The following is a 19,937-nucleotide window of genomic DNA, read 5'->3' as shown; positions in this document are numbered from 1 at the left end:
TTCAATAGACCCAATGGACAAGCCTACCAAATGTCACGCAATACCTTCAAAACATTGGAATTAAGAGATGGGCAAGACCATATTTCCTTATTCTAGAATATAACATCATAACATCCAATTTTATAGTCTTTCGATGTACATTTTTGAAACACTTTTGTTTTGCCCATAACTATGGCTATAGATTTTGTTTGAGGGTATTTTATAGAGATAGTTTTATAAGTTGCATAACATTGTGTGTAAAAGCACACATAAACTTTATTTGTATTACTTAACATTAATTATTTTTATATAAAATACTACTAAGTTTGTTTATTTCTTACCTAATGCATATATGAAAGTGAAAATTAGCTAACATCTTGGGTAGAGTATTAGCTAGTGGGCCATATTTAGAAATCTATAAATATTTGCTACCTGCAAAACATAGAAAGAAACAAATGAGTGATAAACACTTTATAAATTGGTGCCTATCTAGGTACCTTAACTTTGTCACATGACAACATTTTCACACAACTTATTATTCCTTTTCTAACTTAGCCTACATACCTTTTCACACAATTATGATCATCTTAGGTACAATAAATGACATAATATGCATTTAATGGAAAAACATATAGAATATCAATAGAGTCATTGTTAAAGTATTTATATACTTTTAGAATCCTTCCTTTACCATTATGTCAATTAGACTAGACTGAGATAGGGATCGACACCTGGCTACTTGAGCAAATGAGGTATGGTCTCTTATAGTCCTTCTTAATGCACATAGAGGATGCATAAAGCTAGTGGACTGTGAATCATATTTCTCACCCTACTATGGGTATGCTCATCTGTGGGCATATGCATGAAGGAGCTCATGGGTGTCTCCTCATAATTGCCCTTATGAAAGAATATAAACAAAAAAAAAAACATGTTTTTATGAAGCGTTCTCATGGATCGAATCCAATGCATAAAATTGTAGAAACATGCCCTATATAAACTTAACGCTTATTTTATACTTATAAAACATGTATATACACACAAGTTAAGTTATATTTTCATGCACTGTGTTTTCACATCTTATATACTCAAGCTATAGATAACACAAAGTAATACCTTTTTGTAGATATTTCATGCCATAGATCCACACCATATGACATTTTTATTCATAACTCTTGCAACAATCACACAACATGTAACTTAATCCTAACTCTAGCTAAAGATCAAACAACATATGGTCTCATATTCTTGACTTACATTATAGTTTACATAGTTTATGGCTCATTGTCAAAACTCATGCCTACATGCCATGTGCTCTTTCAGAATGTAATAAGTCTTTGTGCATAGCTTTTAATGTCATCAAATATCCTTTTAAGATTTGAGATTATTTGATACCTATGGGGCAATGAGATTGAGAATATTAGGTTGGTGGGAGAGTATCTGTGACCTAGGCATTCTTGTGGATACGATAAAGTCATTGCCAAGACTATAAGTCTATTGAGTGGCTAAGACTTTTCAAGATATAGATAGTCTATTGATTTGGAGGTCTAAGACATACCAAATCATAAATAATCCATTGATTGGGAGTCTATTGATTGATTTAGTTAGGACTATGAGTCCATCAAATGAAGATGAGTAATTGGACACCCATACTAGAGAGAGATTGCCTAAAGCGTATTAGAGTGGGTGCATTGATTTTTCAAGATTCAAGCCATATACCAACAACCTAAGATCAACATCGGGATAACTTAGGTAGTAAAGGAAAGGGATAGATTGAGGTTTGAGATCGTAGGATAGATTATCCTTACTTATTGAGTTTTATACTCATCTTATTCCTTTGCATTTTGTAAGTAACAAAGTTAAAGGTATCGACAGCAGCAAGACAAGGGCTCGGTGAAGACGTGACATGCAAGAGATGGATTCTTAGGCTTAGATAGCCTGATTTATGAGCTTAGATAAAGTTATGATTATTGATTTTATTTTTTTCTAGTACATGGATTAATTATTGAGTGGAGTTTTATTATTATGTTTAAGGATTGTTTCGTGAGACTTAGCTTTTATTTTTACAATAAAGACTGTGATAAATTATTCAAATAGGAGATTTTTACATGCTAATATAGGGTTTACAGATTAATTTTAATTATACTATTCATGTATAGTAAATTTTAGTAACACTTTACCTAAAAGATAGTATATTCGGGGTGGAGTGTTATAATACAGTTCACTAAGACAGGGGTCATATCTCTTGTAACAATTATTCATCCTTACATTATAGAACAAGCGTCCCTTATGTGCAACAATTGTTCTTTTATTTATTTTTAACAGTCATTTAATCTCTATAGATGACTTTTTATTCTAACTTCTTTAATAATAGAACAACCATTTGTGCACTTGGAATGAGTATTTCATTGGGTCTATTTTATTGATTTTATATTTGGGCCAATATTTGTCTAGTTCCCTAAAGCAAAAATCTAAGAATTTATAGATACTTTGATCATTCAATCATCTAATCTCAATATTTAGCATGCTTTAACATTCAATATATCTCATAATTAGCAATTGCAAAATCTAAGTTTCATAATTCAACATTTCGTGCATTTTCCATGCTCGATATCACTATTATATATGGCTATCATTTACACTTTTTCGATTATCATGCTCAAAACCTTATAAAATATAATTTGTGTTTAATTAGATAGATCAAATATCGTATTACAAGTCTAATAGCATGCATGCCACATCACAATTTTCATTAAAATAACATGGAAATATTATACTTACTTTTCTTCCGTAGTTAGCAAATCTTTAAGTTGAAATCCCTTGCCTTTGAGTTTGAAAAACTTAGAAAATCAAAAATCATAGTCTCTTTCTTTTCTCTTTCATTGGAATATAAGAAATGTATAAAGATCTCATTAAAAAAAAATAGGATCTTTTATATGGATATTCAAGAATAACTATTTAGAACAAACATTTCATATTTAGGGATAAACATTTCAAACAATTATCTCACTTAAATTATGTGTCCCTTTCTTTCAAAATCACATTTATTCAATAATCTCTGCTATGAAATGAGTGTTCCACTTATTGGAATAGACATTCCATTAAAATAATTATTCCCAACTTCAATGATGATTATTCATTCCTTTAAATGATACTTTACTTTTGAATGTGCATTGGTTCAAGAGGAACAATTGTTCCTCTCCTCTTTTTTGTTATGCTTAAGGGGACGTCTGTTTTGGGTAATATTTTATTATCAAAATAAAGAGATTATCTTAAAAATAGAGTACTTAAAAAGATTATTGGGTATAAATGATTACTATGTTTGATAAAATTTAGTATGTATAAATAATTATTGTGTTTTATTAAAGTTAGTAAAATAATACTAGTAAATTATTTTACTTAAATACCCTTTATTGGAATAGACATTCCATTAAAATAATTATTCCCAACTTCCAGGATGATTATTCATTCCTTTAAATGATACTTAACTTTTGAATGTGCATTGGTTCAAGTGGAACAATTGTTCCTCTCCTCTTTTTTGTTATGCTTAGGGGAACGTTTGCTTTGGGTAATATTTTATTATCAAAATAAAGAAATTATCTTAAAAATAGAGTACTTAAAAAAATTATTGAGTATAAATGATTACTATGTTTATAAAATTTAGTAGGTATAAATAATTATTGTGTTTTATTAAAGTTAATAAAATAAAACTAATAAATTATTTTACTTAAATACCTTGAATATAATTAATTTTAAATATTTTTTATATTATTTATTATATTAATTAAAAATCAATTTATTTTTGTCTCAAAAAATTAATAAATAATAATATAATTATAATAAAATCAAAATTATTTTGATGATCTTTTAATACCTAAGATGAATGTGGTAATCAGATTAACACTTATATTATCTACCACGTCAGCATTGGTAATAGAAGATTACTGTAATATTTTATTACTGACAAACCAAACAAAGTAATAAACGATAGATTACCAAAGTAATATTTAAATACTGAAACCAAACGGCCTCTTAGAGTATTTTAAATCTATAATAAAATTAAATAACCTCGAAATGTACCTATGAGTGTGAAATAACATGTTTTCATGCCAAAAATCAACCGTCTATACCATAAACCCATTGAAATATATTTCATTTACTCAAAATCACTCTAAACTCTATGAATTCCACACAAATTCATAACTTAATCACTTAAACAATCACAAAAGCCAAAACTTTCATCCTAAAACCTAAAATACTAACTTTCAAACATAAATCCAATATAATTAGTAGTAACACAATGTTCTGTGATAAACATGTAAAATGATTGTAGTAGAATGTAGGAGTTTTCATTTTTACATTGAAATGTGATTTCAAACTCTAAACAAACTTAATAACCATGTCGAAGGCTAATGACGATGTGGTGTAATGGCATGGTAATATAATAATTGAGAAGTTAAAGGAAATGAAAGAAACACTCACTTTGTAAAGTTTGGAAAGTGGATGTGGTAAGTTTGCTGTTAGATTTTTTGTCTAATAATCAACAAAAATTAGAGTGAAATTTAAAAAAGACCTTCCTAAAGACTAAAAAATTTGAGATATGTGAGGTATGTTGTCAGTTTTTCGGTTAGCTACATTGACTTGTTATTAAAAAAAATTGTTAATTTCGCATATTAAAAAAATGTTAATAACCTTTATTTCTACCATAAATTACAAAAAATATTGCTAAATGAAACATGTTACAAAAGTACCATTTTTTAATTAGGTAAGAAAAATTTATTAGTCTGATTACATTGAGAATTGTGAAAAATGCACTATCGTTAATAATTCAATTACTTGTCACCTCATAATTTATGAGTAATTCACACGGCACGTTGAATATGAATCTTGTCCGTAGATATCCATTGATTTCTTCCTTTTTCCCTTTTATTTGTTTTAATTATTATTAAGATTGAATTTAAATTAAATGAAGTGGGAACTAATTCAGTAAACTCAAACTTAATTTACTTTAAAAGTGTTATATTCAAACCTAGATTCAACTTTGATTAATATAATTTAATTTTAGTTACGAATTAAATCAAATTTAAATTTAATTGAAATTAATATTATTATTAATTAATATGATATTATTTTGATATATTTTAATTCAAAATAATATTAATTTTATTCATTTTGAATGTTTATATTTGAATTTGAATTTGATAAAATATTACCTTCTATACGATTTTAAGTCTAAACATGACGAAGCCATAGTTTCAATAACTTATATATTATATTATTCCAAAGTTTTAAAAGTTTCTGATGGGCCAAAAAACTTATTCCTACCCGGGGTATATTTAAAATTTAAAATCCTATCTCTAGCTTTTAAAATTTTAAATACTCATTTCTAGTTTTTAAAATTTTAAACACTCATTTATAAGTAAATTTCTAATAAAATTTTTAGTTAAGATGAAAGGTAAAATTTTTATTTAATAATAATATTTAAAAAAATAAAAATTTATATCATTTTATCCTATTGATTTGGAAAACTAACAAATTTCTTCTAAAATTGAGTTTTAAAATATGATATTTTCCCCTTATCTAGGGTTTCAATTTTTGCTAATGATTTTTTAGCGAAGAATAGTCGATCTCTCTCCCTCCCGTTAATCTCTCGCCCTTTAATATTTCCCTCCAATTGACGGTATTTGGATTTGACAAAATCTAGATGAAGAATTTCAACTATTCTTCTAGACGATAATATGTCCAGACAAAACGTAGTCATCATTGTCCAAACAAAATTGATTCATCTGAATAATGAAAGTACAAACAAAGAGTTTTAGTTCTTCGTCTAGATTCCGTCAAATCCAACATTGTCGATTAGAGGGAACATCCCTCCCTAGAATTACTACCCTCTAAAAGAGGAATGTTACGAATTAATATCTGGAGCATCTATTCATTACTAAAAGTGTTTAGAAATTATTCTAAGAAAATTGAAAATCTGGAAGTGAACAAAAAATGTATATATCTCATATGAAAACTTATCTGAAAGCATCTGAAGACATGGAGTAATCATATACAACTGTACAACCATCTCAAGAAAGTCAAAAGTCAACAAGACATACGATTGTATGTGTGTAACATAAATAAGAGATAACCAGCTCCAGTCGGATCTATTTTCATTGACTTGACCCTGCCTCATAGCAACCGCGATCATTTGTACTTGCAATCATGAAAGAAAAGGAAGTGAGAGATAAGAACACTCAGTAAAGGGAAAAAATTAAGTAAACTATCTCTTTTCTTGTTCTAACTCACTCTCGGGACTCAATCTCACATTATAACCTTCATAAGGAATTGAAAGGATAATCTAGTTCATTATTTACTATTTGGGTCATACTTTGTCCCATTTGGTGTCTAATTGATACTTTTCGAAAGCTGACTATAGGGATTTGACACTTTTCTAAGCTCGAGCTCTCTTCCATTCTCTCACTACACCATTTCTAAATTTGAATTGAGCTCTACTACGAGCATGCTCTACTGCGAGTAGACACTCCTGTGGGTTTGTGTTTTACTGTGGATGTGTCTTACTATGGGCGATGTAGTGTAAAATGCCCCCTTATAGTTCATAGCATGCATGCGTGCATTGTATCTTACTAATCTTGCTTTCATCTAAAACTATTTATAACCCACTAAATACCATACTCTTGGGACGACTCCTGAATCTTGAGCCACCCAAATTCCTTTTCTTGCTTTTCTTTATTTTCTTCTTCTTTTCTTCTTCTTTTCTTTCTTTCCTTTCTCCCTTTTTTTTTCTCCTCCTTGTCTTTCTTTCTTTCTTTCCAAAACTATAAATCATTGTTCACAAAACTGTTTACTTAATAGAACAGTCTTTTTCTTCATGCAATTTAACATTCCAAACGGTCTTTAATCCATACAAGCTATATATCATTGAAAAGAGGATTCAAAGAGCTTTCAAACAAGCTATAATAGAACTCATGATTCATCAGATAAGACAACCAAAACGTCAGATGAAGCCAATGGCAAAAACTGTATTCACTGTTTATTTGATAGGACAGTCTTTTTTTTTTAAGCAATTTAATAGTCCAACGACCTCTAATTCATACAAGCTATATATCATTGAAAAGAGAATTAAAAGAGATTTCCAACAAGCTATAATAACACTCATGATTTATTAGATAAGACAGTCAAAACGTGGGACGAATTCAATGGCAAAACGGTAAATATCATCCAACTTTCTACCATGAACAAACTAACATACATAGATACCTCAAATGGAAAAACAACATTTCTCAACTTCAAAATCATCATTTATAACATAGAGCCAATGAACTAAAAGTATAAAACATGAAACATACTAAAGATAATATCTCTTACCTTATTTCAAGTCAATCTTTGCTAAATTGGCTCCCTCCTTTTTGTCTTCCTTCTTTGATCACCAAAACCACCTTAAATCAACACCAAAACACACTAACATCTTCATATAACATGGATCCAATATATATAAACATAGAAAAAAAGGAAAAGAAAAAGATCTTTTGGGTACTAAGGCTCCAAAAGTGTTTCCTCTTCTTTTCTTTTCTTACTTTTCTTCCAAAACCCTTCAAATCATCCACTTTCTTCTAAAAACAAAGAAAAAACATGAAGAAGGCTACCTTTCTAGAAGAGACGGAGAAGATGATGGAAAAAGTATAAGTTTCCTTTTTTTTTTTTGACTTTTCTCTCTTTATATATCTTTGTTTTTTTTTTTTTGTAATTGCTTTGTATATATATATACATATAAAAACATATTTATTTAAAACTAGAAATGTCTCAAAGCAAGACTAAATGACATAAATACCCCTGAAACGTACTTGAAGGTATTACAACTCTTCCCCTCTCATAAGAATTTCGTCATTGAAATTCATAAAAATAGCTCTGGATACTTCTCTTTCATGGTCAGCTCTATTTCCCAGGTGGCCTCTTCTACCTTCTGGTTTCTCCATAGGACCTTTACGAGAGGAATCTACCGATTCCTTAACTATTTAATTCTCTTGTCAAATATTTGAATCAGTCTTTCTTCATTACTAAGGTCTTTTGATAATTGAATATCATCTGTATGCGCGACTTGGAATTGATCACCAAGACACTTCCTCAAAGATGTGACATGAAATAAATTATGAATTCGGTTCATACTCGCTGGTAAGGCCAATCTGTAAGCCACTTTACCAACTCTCTTAACTATCTCATATGGACCAACCTTTACAAATACAAACTCACCCACATTTCCTTTCTATCTAAATCTCATTAAATGGTTGAATGGAGCAACTTTTACAAATGCAAACTCACTCACCTTGAATTCCAAGTCTCAGCGTTGATGGGCTGCATAATTTTTTTATCGATCCTAGGCCTATTTCATTCTTTGCCTGACTAGTTGGATATCATCAATCATTTTCTAGGTTAACTCGGGCCCAAGGGATTGAAATAACATATCTCTCTTTCCTATCTCATCCTAATGGAGAGAAGAATGACATCTCTTATCATATAATGCTTCATAAGGTGTCATTTGAATAGTCATCTGGTAGCTATTATTGTAAGCAAACTTCACCAAGGGCAACAGTTCTACCCACGTAGCTTTATGACCCAAGCAATAAGCTCTCAACATGTTCTCTAAAATCTGATTAACCCTCTCCGTCTGACCATCTGTCTGAGGATGATAAGCTATACTAAATGCCAAATTAGTATCTAAGGATCTCTGAAGACTTTTCCAGAAAGTTGATACAAATCTTGTATCACGATCAAATACTATAGTCCTAGGTACACCATGTAATCTAATAATTTTCCTAACATATAATCTCCCCAATTGATCTATGGTAGTAGTATCTTTGATGGGCATAAAATGAGCTGACTTGGTTAATCTATCAACAATCACCCAGATAACATTACATCTATTCTAAACTCGAGGAAGTCCACTAATGAAGTCTATGGAGATATGCACCCATTTTCATTCTGGAATAGGCCGAGGCTGAAGCAACCCTGAAAGTCTCTAGTGTTTGGCCTTAATTTGCTGATAAGTGAGACATTTGGTAACAAACTCACTTATATCTCTTTTTATGCCCGACCACCAAAAATGCCATTTTAAATCTTGATACATCTTTACACACTCAGGGTGGACAGTGTAAAGAGAACTATAAGCCTCTGTAAGAATTCTCAGTCTCAATTCGATTATCTGGGGAATATACACTCAATCTCTGAATTTGAGAACTCTATTCAATACCTGAAAATCTATCTCGAGACCCTCTTAAACTTTTTGAATTTTTTGTTACTTATCTTTTGTTTGAGCCTCTCGAATATCATTTATGAGAATGGGTTAAATCTCTAATATAGTAAGGGCTCCAATCACAAGCTTAATCTGCTATCGGTCCATATCTCTCTGAATTTCTCTTTGGACTGTCAGTTGTGATATCATCAAGTTACTACTTAGGGTGTTTGCAACCACATTAGCCTTGTCTTGATGGTATTTAATATCATAATCATAGTCTTTTACTAACTTGAGCCATCACCTTTGTCTCATATTTAACTCTTTCTAAGTGAAGAAATATCTAAGGCTTTTATGGTCAGTATAAATATTATATTTTATCCTATACAAATAGTGTCTTTAGATTTTCAAAGCAAAAAATACCGCTACTAACTCCAAATCATGAGTAGGGTATCGGGTTTCGAATTCTTTTAACTATCTTAAGGCATATGCTATTACCTTGCCTTGTTGTATCAATACTGCTCCTAAACCACCGTGTGAGGCATCAATTTACAGATCATACTCAACTCCTTCATCTGGAAGTACTAACACAAGAGTAGTAGTCAATCTTCTTTTTTATTCCTGGAAGCTTACCTCACAAACATTTAACCACTGAAATGACATTGCTTTCATTGTGAGAGTTGTAAGAGGTCTAGCCAATCTAGCAAATCCCTCCATAAACCTCTGACAATACCCCACCAAACCTAGAAAACTATGAACCTGTTTAACTGTCTTTGGTCTCTGCCACTAAATTATAGCCTCAATCTTATTGGGATCCACGGATATACCCTCTGTTGAAATCACATGCCCCAAAAAGGTAACTCTATCTAGCCAAAATTCACATTTCGAGAATTTGGCATACAATTGTTTCTCTCTCAATCTCTGAAGGGTAAACCTCAAGTATTGCTCATGCTCCTCTCAACTATGAGAATACACTAAGATATCATCAATGAATACCAAAATAAATTTATCCAGGTAGTCGTGGAATACCCTATTCATCAAATCTATAAATACTGTAAGGGCATTCGTCAATCTGAATGACATCACTACAAACTCAAAGTGCCCATAGCTTGTTCAAAAAGTTGTCTTAGGTATATCCTTCTCTGTAACTCTTACCTGGTGATAACCAGATCTCAAATCTATCTTGGAGAAGACTATGAATCCCTTCAACTAATCAAATTAGTCATCAATCTTGGTAATAGGTACTTGTTCTTAAGTGTGACTTTATTCAACTCTATGTAATCAATGCACATCCTCATGGACCCAATCTTGGTAATAGGTATTTGTTCTTAACTGTAATCAACTCATGTTCTTAACTGGGACGAATTCAATGGCAAAACGATAAATATCATCCAACTCTCTACCATGAACAAATTAACAAACATAGAAACCCCAAATGGCAAAACAATATTTCTCAGCTTCAAAATCATAATTTATAACATAAAGCAAAGGAACCAAAAGTATAAAACATGAAACATACTAAAGATAATACCCCTTACCTTATTTCAAGTCAATCTTTGCTAAATTGGCTCCCTCCTTTTTGTCTTCCTTCTTTGATCACCAAAACCACCTTAAATCAATACCAAAACACACTAACATCTTCATATAACATGCATCTAATATATAAAAACATAGAAAAACGGGAAAAGAAAGTGATCTTTTGGTTACCAAGGCTCCAAAAGTGTTTCATTTTCTTTTTTTTCCTTACTTTTCTTCCAAAACCCTTCAAATCATCTACTTTCTTTCTAAAAACAAAGAAAAAGCATGAAGAAGGCTACTTTTTCTGGAAGAGACGGACAAGATGATGGAAAAAGTATAAGTTTCCTTTTTTTTTTACTTTTCTCTCTTTATATATATATATATATATAAACATATATATTCAAAACTAGAAATGTCTCAAAACAAGGTTAAAAGACATAAAATGCCCCTAGAAGGTACCTGAGGGTATTATAGAAAACACTAGAGGAAAAGATATCGCTATGAGGGAAAGAGATCAACCATCATTGGTAAGAAAATTGCCGACGAAAATTGAAACCCTAGGTAGGGGAAAAATATCATATTTCAAAACTTAATTTTGAGAGAAAAATGGTTAGTTTTTCAAATCAAGGGAGTAAAATGATATAAACTTTTTTATTAAATATTATTGTTAAATGACAGGGTTACTCTTAATTCTAACGAAAAGTTTTAATAAAAATGTACTTATATATAGGTGTTTAGATTTTTAAAAATTAAAATATAAAACATTAGATTTTCACTTAACCTTGGGTGGGAATAAATCTTTTGGCCGATTTCTATGTACACAATTATGTCGAGGGTAAACCATTCAAAATGTTGCGGTAATTATATGGTAGAATTTAAAATTTGGTAGCAAAAGTTTCTGTTTAAAAATGTTATGCATCTGTAAAAAGACATTGTTACTATATGCTACCAGAGAAATGTAACAATCTCAATTTTTCATTTTTCTTATAATGTAGAATTTTCTTTGAATCGGACCTTCTTTCAGAGATCGTGCTAACTAGGATTGGATTTGAGCCGAGCCCGTTCGAGCTTAAGCTCAAGCTCGGCTCGAATAAACTTGAAACGAACTAGCCCTAAGTCAGCTCAAGCGAGCTCGAGTCAATGTTTTCGAGTTCGAGCTTAATTGTCAAAATTTGTAAATTAAAATTTTTGATACGAAATAATGTCGTTTTGATCAATATGTATTAAAATGATGTTGTTTTAATAACGAATATTCGAATTCGAAACAATTCAAACCGAACTTGAATTGAGTTCGAGTTCAAGGATAATAAGCTCGACGAGCCTGAGCTCGAGTTCGAACTATATTATTATTAAGCTGAACTGAGCTCAAACTCAAACGAGTTTGAGTTTGATTTGATTCGAATCCAACCCTAGTGCTAACCACACCGGAAACCCTGATAATCAAATTGACAAATTTTAATGTGAAATTAAATGTGACACAACTAATTACCAACTTTCGAATTAATATACTGAAATAAATAAATGGCATCTCATGACAGTAGTCCGTTGTCATTGATCCCAAAACTAGAAACATTGATAAGCACGGCACATGGCAATCAATTGTCAACGAATGGGGTCATGTCAGGCCGCGGTGGCTTTCACACTGCTTCGTTAAGTCAAGTCAAGTTTGCGCGTTGTAAATTAATTGTCAATCTATACGCCAAAAGATTTTTTCCCATCCAATATTTAATTTATTGTCAAACTTTTAAACATTATGATTTAAAAATTTAAATACTTAAAAGAATATAGGAGAAAATTAATAAAATTAATTAGTATCAAAGATATAATTATTATTTAATTAATAATATTAAAAATAAAATTTTATTTTATTTTTTATCCTAATTATAAAATTTAATAATTTTTCTTTGTGAATTAAGTTTTAAAAAGTTTTATTTTTTTTTCTAGTTTCTCTAATTACTAGACGTAGATCGTGAATCGATGATACACAAAGATGAAGGTGGAAAAGATGAAAAATGTTAACGGAAGACTAATCGCCAAATTGAAGATAAAGCTTCGATTCGTCGAATTGAAGCTTCCATGAACATTTTATGTTTGAATCAGCCTTGAACGAAACTTTCATCATGCAATTTGTCTTTGTTCGCATGGTCCTATCTCTAAATCCAACTGAATCATGAGACGAAAGAAAGTTGGTTTTTCTTCATCTCATGATTCAACTAGATTAAGAGAGGGAAAGTGTTGACTTCATGGTCAGAGAGAGAGAGAGCATCGACGAAGAAGATTGGTTGTTAATCATATTTCGATCATCGAAGAAGGAAGGGAAATATTGGTGCCCCTTCTCTATTAGTTTCCCTCTTATCTTCAAACCTTCTCTCTCACCACAGTTGGATCAACTTCAACACAATGGGCACAACCATGGCGTCTCACCCCTTCTCTATTAGTTACTCCGTCATCATCTACTCTTGAAACCTAGTGGTGCCACTCTCGTAATCGTGCTCCACAACAAGACTTGATCTCCCTCTAGTCTTTATCACACCCCTTTGTTGTATCTCACATCTTCATTGACACTTTTGGTGATTCAATCTTGCTATTCTAAGCATTCTTCTTTTCTTTGTTGGCCACGTTCTCTGTCCGTTGGTCATATCATACTCAAAACCTATTTAAGCCCCTTTTCATGAACTCCGCTCTCACAACGTGGTATGATTAAGCTCTAATCATCTTCGAATTCTTTTCATGACTTGGCTTGATCGATGACAATAGTGAGATTCTAGTCAAAGTGTTAGCTAAGAGTTTTATTAATTAAATTGTAGATTTTTGAACCTAAAAAGAATTAAACTGTTATGTTTAAAATATCAAGATTTAATCGAAAATTGTTTATATTTTATTTTTTATGATAAAACTACTATTTAACTGTCATAATGTTCATTTTTTTTTTAATTTAGTTTGATTTTGTATAATAAAGTGCAATTAATACCATCAAGGAGTACAAAAACGTCTCTAACCAAACCTTACCTGGAAAAAGTAATCTATTATTTTGTTAAACAAAGCGTGACCAAATTGGTCAATTACGTACGAGTGCTGATTGCCTAAAGAGGGTTTTTTGCTGATTTTTTTTTTCATCTAGGGAAATTAAAATCCATAATTGCATGCTATAATTTTCACAACATCAATGGGAAACTCTTGGAGAATGAAATATTAGGACCCATTTACGGTATCAACGGCCAGGAGCCAACATAAATAACCACTCATACATGGAAACTTTTATGTTTATTGCCTCTTCTTGTAGGACTAAATCTTGCATGCAAAATCAAGAAAATGGAAAAATAGAACAATCACAGTTAGATTTTCAACCGTGTAATTTCACAGATCATTCTTCTAATAAGCTAACTCTGATCAAACCTTTTGTTAGCTCTTGTAATTGGGAAAATGGAGGTCATAAAAGAGTAATGAGTAAACAGAGATGCGTTTTTGTTACTTAGAACAGGAATATTAATATGCAAACAATGATGGTTAGGAGTCTTTTCTTTGATCCCTTTAATATCTTTCTTATAAGTAGCAAAAAATTTGTCATTATATTAATGTTAGCATTAGGGATAACGACGCGAAAGCAAAAATATATATTAACATATGAAAAGCAAATCTAGCGCTTGAGAATATTATTACATGAGACTGTGGAAGGCGAAAAGAAAAAAGGTTGCAGCCAGCTCAATGGCAATCAAATTATTTAACGTATCTAGTGCTCCCATAGGACTACTGAATCACAAAGGCATTTCCATTAATTATTAATTATCAACACGTTAATTCTATATGCGGCATTGCCAGGAGAGAACGATCTCCTTAAAACTTTTGAATTAGCCATTGGTTTTTGTTTGTGTTTAAAAGTTTAAGCTAGGTGTTAACATTTTACAATGTATGTCAAAGTCAAATCATTTTGGGTTTTTGGTTCATAATATCAATTACAAGTTTAATAATAAATGCATACTAATATATGTCTGGAACTTTATATTATAAATATGATGTTTATGTTAGGATAACTATCTTTTTTAGAGTATAGTGTTGTATTAATAACATAAAATGCAATGCACTATCATATGTTTGCATATCAAAATTGATATAAATGAATGTGAGATTAATAAAATTAATTTAACTTTATGACGACATGCATGGATACAAAGCTTAAAATCATTGAATGAGAATGAATAAATCTTTTGTGTAAAAATGAAATAATTCGAACTTCTAAGACTTAAAAGCTCATATGTACAACTTCTAAGTTGATGCTACAACTCACATGAAAAGTATTAACACATTACTGCCTTTGTGGCTCATAACTTTAATGAGGTGAGTTTACCAATTTCAAATGCGATTTTTCATTGTTAAACATAATACAAGCAGTGTATTTGCATAATATGTTAGTAGAAGCCTTGAATTTTTGTATTAATATGATTCTGTACACAGGCGTGACACTGCCCTTTTTAAATCCAAAAGCTTAATTGCTAGCTGATATTGCAAGCAAAGCAAGTACATTTCCTGCAATTCTTTTTCTTGCTCCCAATTTTTATCAATATCATATGTATGTTAGAATCTTTGTCACGCATATTAAAAATATATATACTAGAAAAAAAAGGATAAACATATTAGTATTTACTTGCTCTTTAATCTATATAATCATAATAATTTATTTTTTAAATTAAATTAATAAAAAATATAGAAGTTCTTTATTGAATCATAAAGTTGTACAACACTTGTCTCATGTACCAATAGACTTTCAATAACAAAGCTGTCCGGTCTCCACTAGATTTAATTTCTTCAACCTTCCCCACTCTATTATCTCTCTCTATATTATTATATTTCCTCTAGTTTGGTTGCTTCACTTGCAAAATTCACCATCAAAATTAATTAACTATTATATCTTCCTAACTCTCTTTAATCCTTTTAATTGTAATTTAATTTCTATCCCCTATGGTTAATGCTTCCTCTTATAAGGAAAGTGTATATATAAGTTCAACATGGGTATCTTTTTAAAGAATCCGATGTTTATGCCATCGAAACATAATCTATCAGCTTCATGATCAATAGCTCTCATTCTTTCGTTTACATCATACAAAAGAAAAGTTCATTTAATCTGTCTTTAATTGATTTTCTTAACGGCTTTTCTGGTTAGTAAAAACTAGAAAAGTGAGGAAGAGAGAGAGGAAGATGAGGCGTAGTTCAAGTCCACAAGATGATCAAAAAACAAGTTCAAGAAATAATGGTCTAATCGTTCTTTCTTCGGCAACACAAACGCCATCTAATGGGCATGTCCCTCAGAGCCCGGAGGACGAGAAGCCATTTAAGAAAGTGGTGAAGTACAAGGAATGCCTGAAGAATCATGCAGCCGCCTTCGGCGGTACTGCCACAGATGGGTGTGGTGAGTTCATGCCTAGTGGAGAAGACGGTACCATTGAAGCTCTAAAATGCTCCGCCTGCAACTGTCATAGAAATTTCCATAAAAAAGAGATAGAATGTGATTGTCCCTTTGAATGTTATCATCACTCTCAAGTTGTTCCAATGGTCAACAATGGTGGAAGAGCTCTCATTCTGAGCCATCATCACAATCACCCTGCTGCAAGTACCTTGATTTCTTTAGGGGGAGAGACCACTCATCACCACCAGCTGATAATGCCATACAAAAGTGGGTCGGTCATTTCAGAATCTGATGAAAAAGACGATGGAGGTGGGGTTGTGGGAAGGCCACTTGAGCATCCAAAGATTAGAAAGAGATTTAGAACAAAGTTCTCTCAAGAACAGAAGGATAAGATGTTGAAGTTCGCTGAGAGGGCTGAATGGAAAATACAAAAACTAGAGGAATCTGTTGTTCAACAATTCTGCCAAGAGCTTGGGATCAAGAGAAGAGTCCTCAAGGTTTGGATGCACAATAACAAGCACCGCCTGGCCCAAAAGAACTCCATTAATTAGTTGAAGAAGCAGTCTTTTACTTTTACATTCCTCTATATCATCATTCCAATTAATTTTCTAGCTTCTTCATTTAATATTTGTTTCTTGTAAGTTTCAATTCTCTAGGTCCTATAAAGTAATGTTAATGTTTAATATTTTGGCAATCTTCTAAATATATAATTTTCTTCATATTTTCTTTCTTTGAGGACTACATTAAGCCTCATGAAAGGTATTTATGCATGACAAAGAATGAAACATATCGGTCTTGTGTTGCCGAGTTGTAAAGAAAAACCTGAAAGCATGCATTGAAAGATAAATTAGTCTCACCATTATCCCGTGTCTGGTTTTTTATTCTACGAAGTATGCAGTGACCATTAAATTCTGGTAAACAGGTTCTGAGCAAGTATTAAATTTATCCAACCATTTATAGATTAAGATAGAAACAATAAAATTGTTGGATCTGAATACAATTATTGCGGGTATTTTTGTCAATCTACTTATATTTTAACATGGAATTTATATTAAAAAAAAAAGCAGGGAATTGATAAGTTGTAATATGTTTCAAAATTAACACTGATATGTGGTATATAATTTTTTTTTCTATACGTAGCTGATTCTGCCACCAGACACTTAATCGTAATATTAGCATTTGTTTTCGTGTACCCTTATAATATATTCTTTCTACAGTAGAAACTTAAAATATGAAATTAAAGAGCCAGTGCTACCGACTGCATCAAAATTTTTAGTAAGCTAGTGAAAGTTTTCACAATATTTGTGTGTATGCTAATTTCTCAATAATTTATAGAATACTGTGGATAAATATATTGTTCTGTCTGCTCATAATATTACAAATAGTTCACAGGAACAATGTTATATGCACTTAGGGTTGAATATTTAATTGGATATTTAGATAATATATTTTGATATAATTTAATATTATTTTATTCTTAATTTAAAATCATTTAATCAAATAATGCTTAATTAGGTACTAAAAATTAATGTACATAATTTTATTGATTTCTCAATTAGGCGATCTTTATTCAGGTGAGAATCGGTCATTAGATAAGTTATTGGACTAACAACTGTTGGGTTTTTGGTAATGGCTAGATTGGAAATCCGTTCAAAAGTACATAAGAACATCAATTTGGCATAGTAATGTAGAGTCCCCTGTGGGTTATATGGCTAAATAGCAACATTAAAAACACTTTACCACTTAATTGACTAGCTAGTATAATCACAAAAGTGCCTTTTTTATTGGAAATCCGAAGGAGGACTAAGTATTTAATGTTTATCTAGTTTCAGAAAGGTTAATCTCTTAACGTCTGTGCCATAAATTAACTATAAGTTTCACAATTAAGAGATAATCGGTATATCATTGATAGTTTGTCAATATCTTAATTCTTTTTATTGAAATGAGGAAGATTTCTGGTACTTACGTAGCATTGGTAGAACTAAATTTAATTTCTCCTAGATTTGAAAAAAAAAAGAACAGTGATACATGGTTAGATATATTTAATGAGGAAAAAAAATCATTAATCCCAAATCGTCACAAGGAGTAATAATTAATGATGATGATAATTATATTATGCTAGACTAATTAGATGATAAATGGAGAATAGAAACTTAATTAAGTCGCTAAGGTGCATGTGCAAAAAGAAATAAGATCATTCAATGGAACTTACTGGAATACATGATCATCAGTTGAGGGATATTAATTAGATAGGGTTAATTAAGCTTAGGATACCAACCCACAAAGAAAGTTTAATACAATTAATTAGGGGCTTAATTATGATAATCATGGGCGCTGATTGATGCTTCCATGATCCTTCTTAGGTTCATTTCTTTATAATAAAATGGCGGCTGGCACATATTTTAGCTAGGTGGCTACTGCTAATCCTAATTGTGTAGCTTAATCATGGTTTAGAGACTTGGATTCTCACTTAAGCCAATTACTGATCACCCTTTTATTTTATTAGAAAAAGTAAGACTAACTATAGACCTATAAAAAAAATTAAAGCTTTACCATTATGCGAGGTTGTAATTTAGGAGTTTTTATTATTATAATTTTTTCATGCTCTAAAGATACTATTGATTTGTATTTCAACTAATTAAAGCTCTCGCACGTTAAGCAGATTTGTAACCCTCAAAGTTAAAGTTAATGGCAAAGCTCTAGAGAGCCATGTTTAAGAGGGAATATTAAGCAGAGTCTTGCTATCAGCAGTTTTGTTTCTCGCAGAATTTTAAGTGTTCGCAGAATTGGTATCCACATGCAAAGTTGTTACTTGTAAACTAGTTTACTCGCAGAATTTTTTTTGTTAAACAAAAGAGTTTTATTTATTGTCCTGATTGTAACTTGTTATAATGAGGGTGACTGAATTATAAATGTAATAGTATGGTACGGTAGGTTTACAATTGTAGCAGTTTACTTACAGTCACTGTTAATTAGCCCTAATACAAGAAGGAAACTAGCTTTCTTTTGTAACAAAGTTTAGATATTGTAATCTCTTTGTTACTGTTTTAGTGAACATCAGTAATCATTTTTTTATTCTTTTCATGGTATCTGAGCTTCGAAGACAAATTTCTGAAGCTATGGATAATCGCAATACACCATCATCATCATCAGTCTCAAGTGGAGTAACCATCTCTCAACAAATCTAGCACTCAACAATTTTCCCTTCAAATTTGCAAGAGATCCTCCAAAATTTACACGTACAAATTATCAATTCTGGAAGTCACATGTCTCTTTTGCCATTGGAGCTCATAATCTAGAGGAACACCTTTCTGCTTTGGTTGCATGTCTAATTTCTTACTTGTCAGGTCAGACATGAAGAATTAGACTTAAATTCACCTATGTTAAAGAAGCCAAATTCTGAATTCTTGCTTGGAAGAGAGTGTAGAAAAGCTATTAGTCAATTGGTTATTAGCTTTAATAGCTTAAAATAAGTTTAGTGTGATATCAAAGTGTCAATTCCCTGTTGAAACTTGAAATATGGAATATATTGGAACATGAATTTCTCACTGAGTCAAAGTCTCAGTTGTTGCATGTAATAAATTTGCTGCAAAATACCAGAAAATATTCATTAAGTGATGATGAGCAAAAATTGATAAGCCATGTTGACATGTTAGCTTCAGGAGGACATAGAGTTACCAATGAGGAGTTAATACTCTTGATGGCTAGGGGGCGGATTATGGTGTAGTATTAGCTAACCTGACCTCGGGAGTTGAGTCAAAACTTGATTCCTTTACATTAACAAGAAACAACAAATTAAGCTCTTAAACT

The 19,937-nt window shown here is 31.2% G+C and overlaps 1 protein-coding gene across 1 annotated transcript; it reads left to right on the top strand.

The window, feature by feature from the left end:
- Nucleotides 1-15,754: 15,754 nt before the first annotated feature.
- On the top strand, nt 15,755-16,812 carry LOC123193650 (zinc-finger homeodomain protein 4-like). Its single transcript, XM_044606713.1, has one exon. The coding sequence runs from the start codon at nt 15,920-15,922 to the stop codon at nt 16,676-16,678; it is 759 nt and encodes a 252-aa protein (XP_044462648.1). The 5' UTR covers nt 15,755-15,919; the 3' UTR covers nt 16,679-16,812.
- Nucleotides 16,813-19,937: the final 3,125 nt, after the last annotated feature.

Source organism: Mangifera indica, chromosome 1 (assembly GCF_011075055.1).
Source record: "Mangifera indica cultivar Alphonso chromosome 1, CATAS_Mindica_2.1, whole genome shotgun sequence".
Lineage (NCBI taxonomy): Eukaryota > Viridiplantae > Streptophyta > Magnoliopsida > Sapindales > Anacardiaceae > Mangifera > Mangifera indica.
This window is presented reverse-complemented; position numbering and strand designations above follow the sequence as displayed.

Coding starts and splice junctions, on each gene's coding strand:
- LOC123193650 (XM_044606713.1), top strand. CDS start 15,920: ATGAGGCGTAGTTCAAGTCCACAAGATGATCAAAAAACAAGTTCAAGA.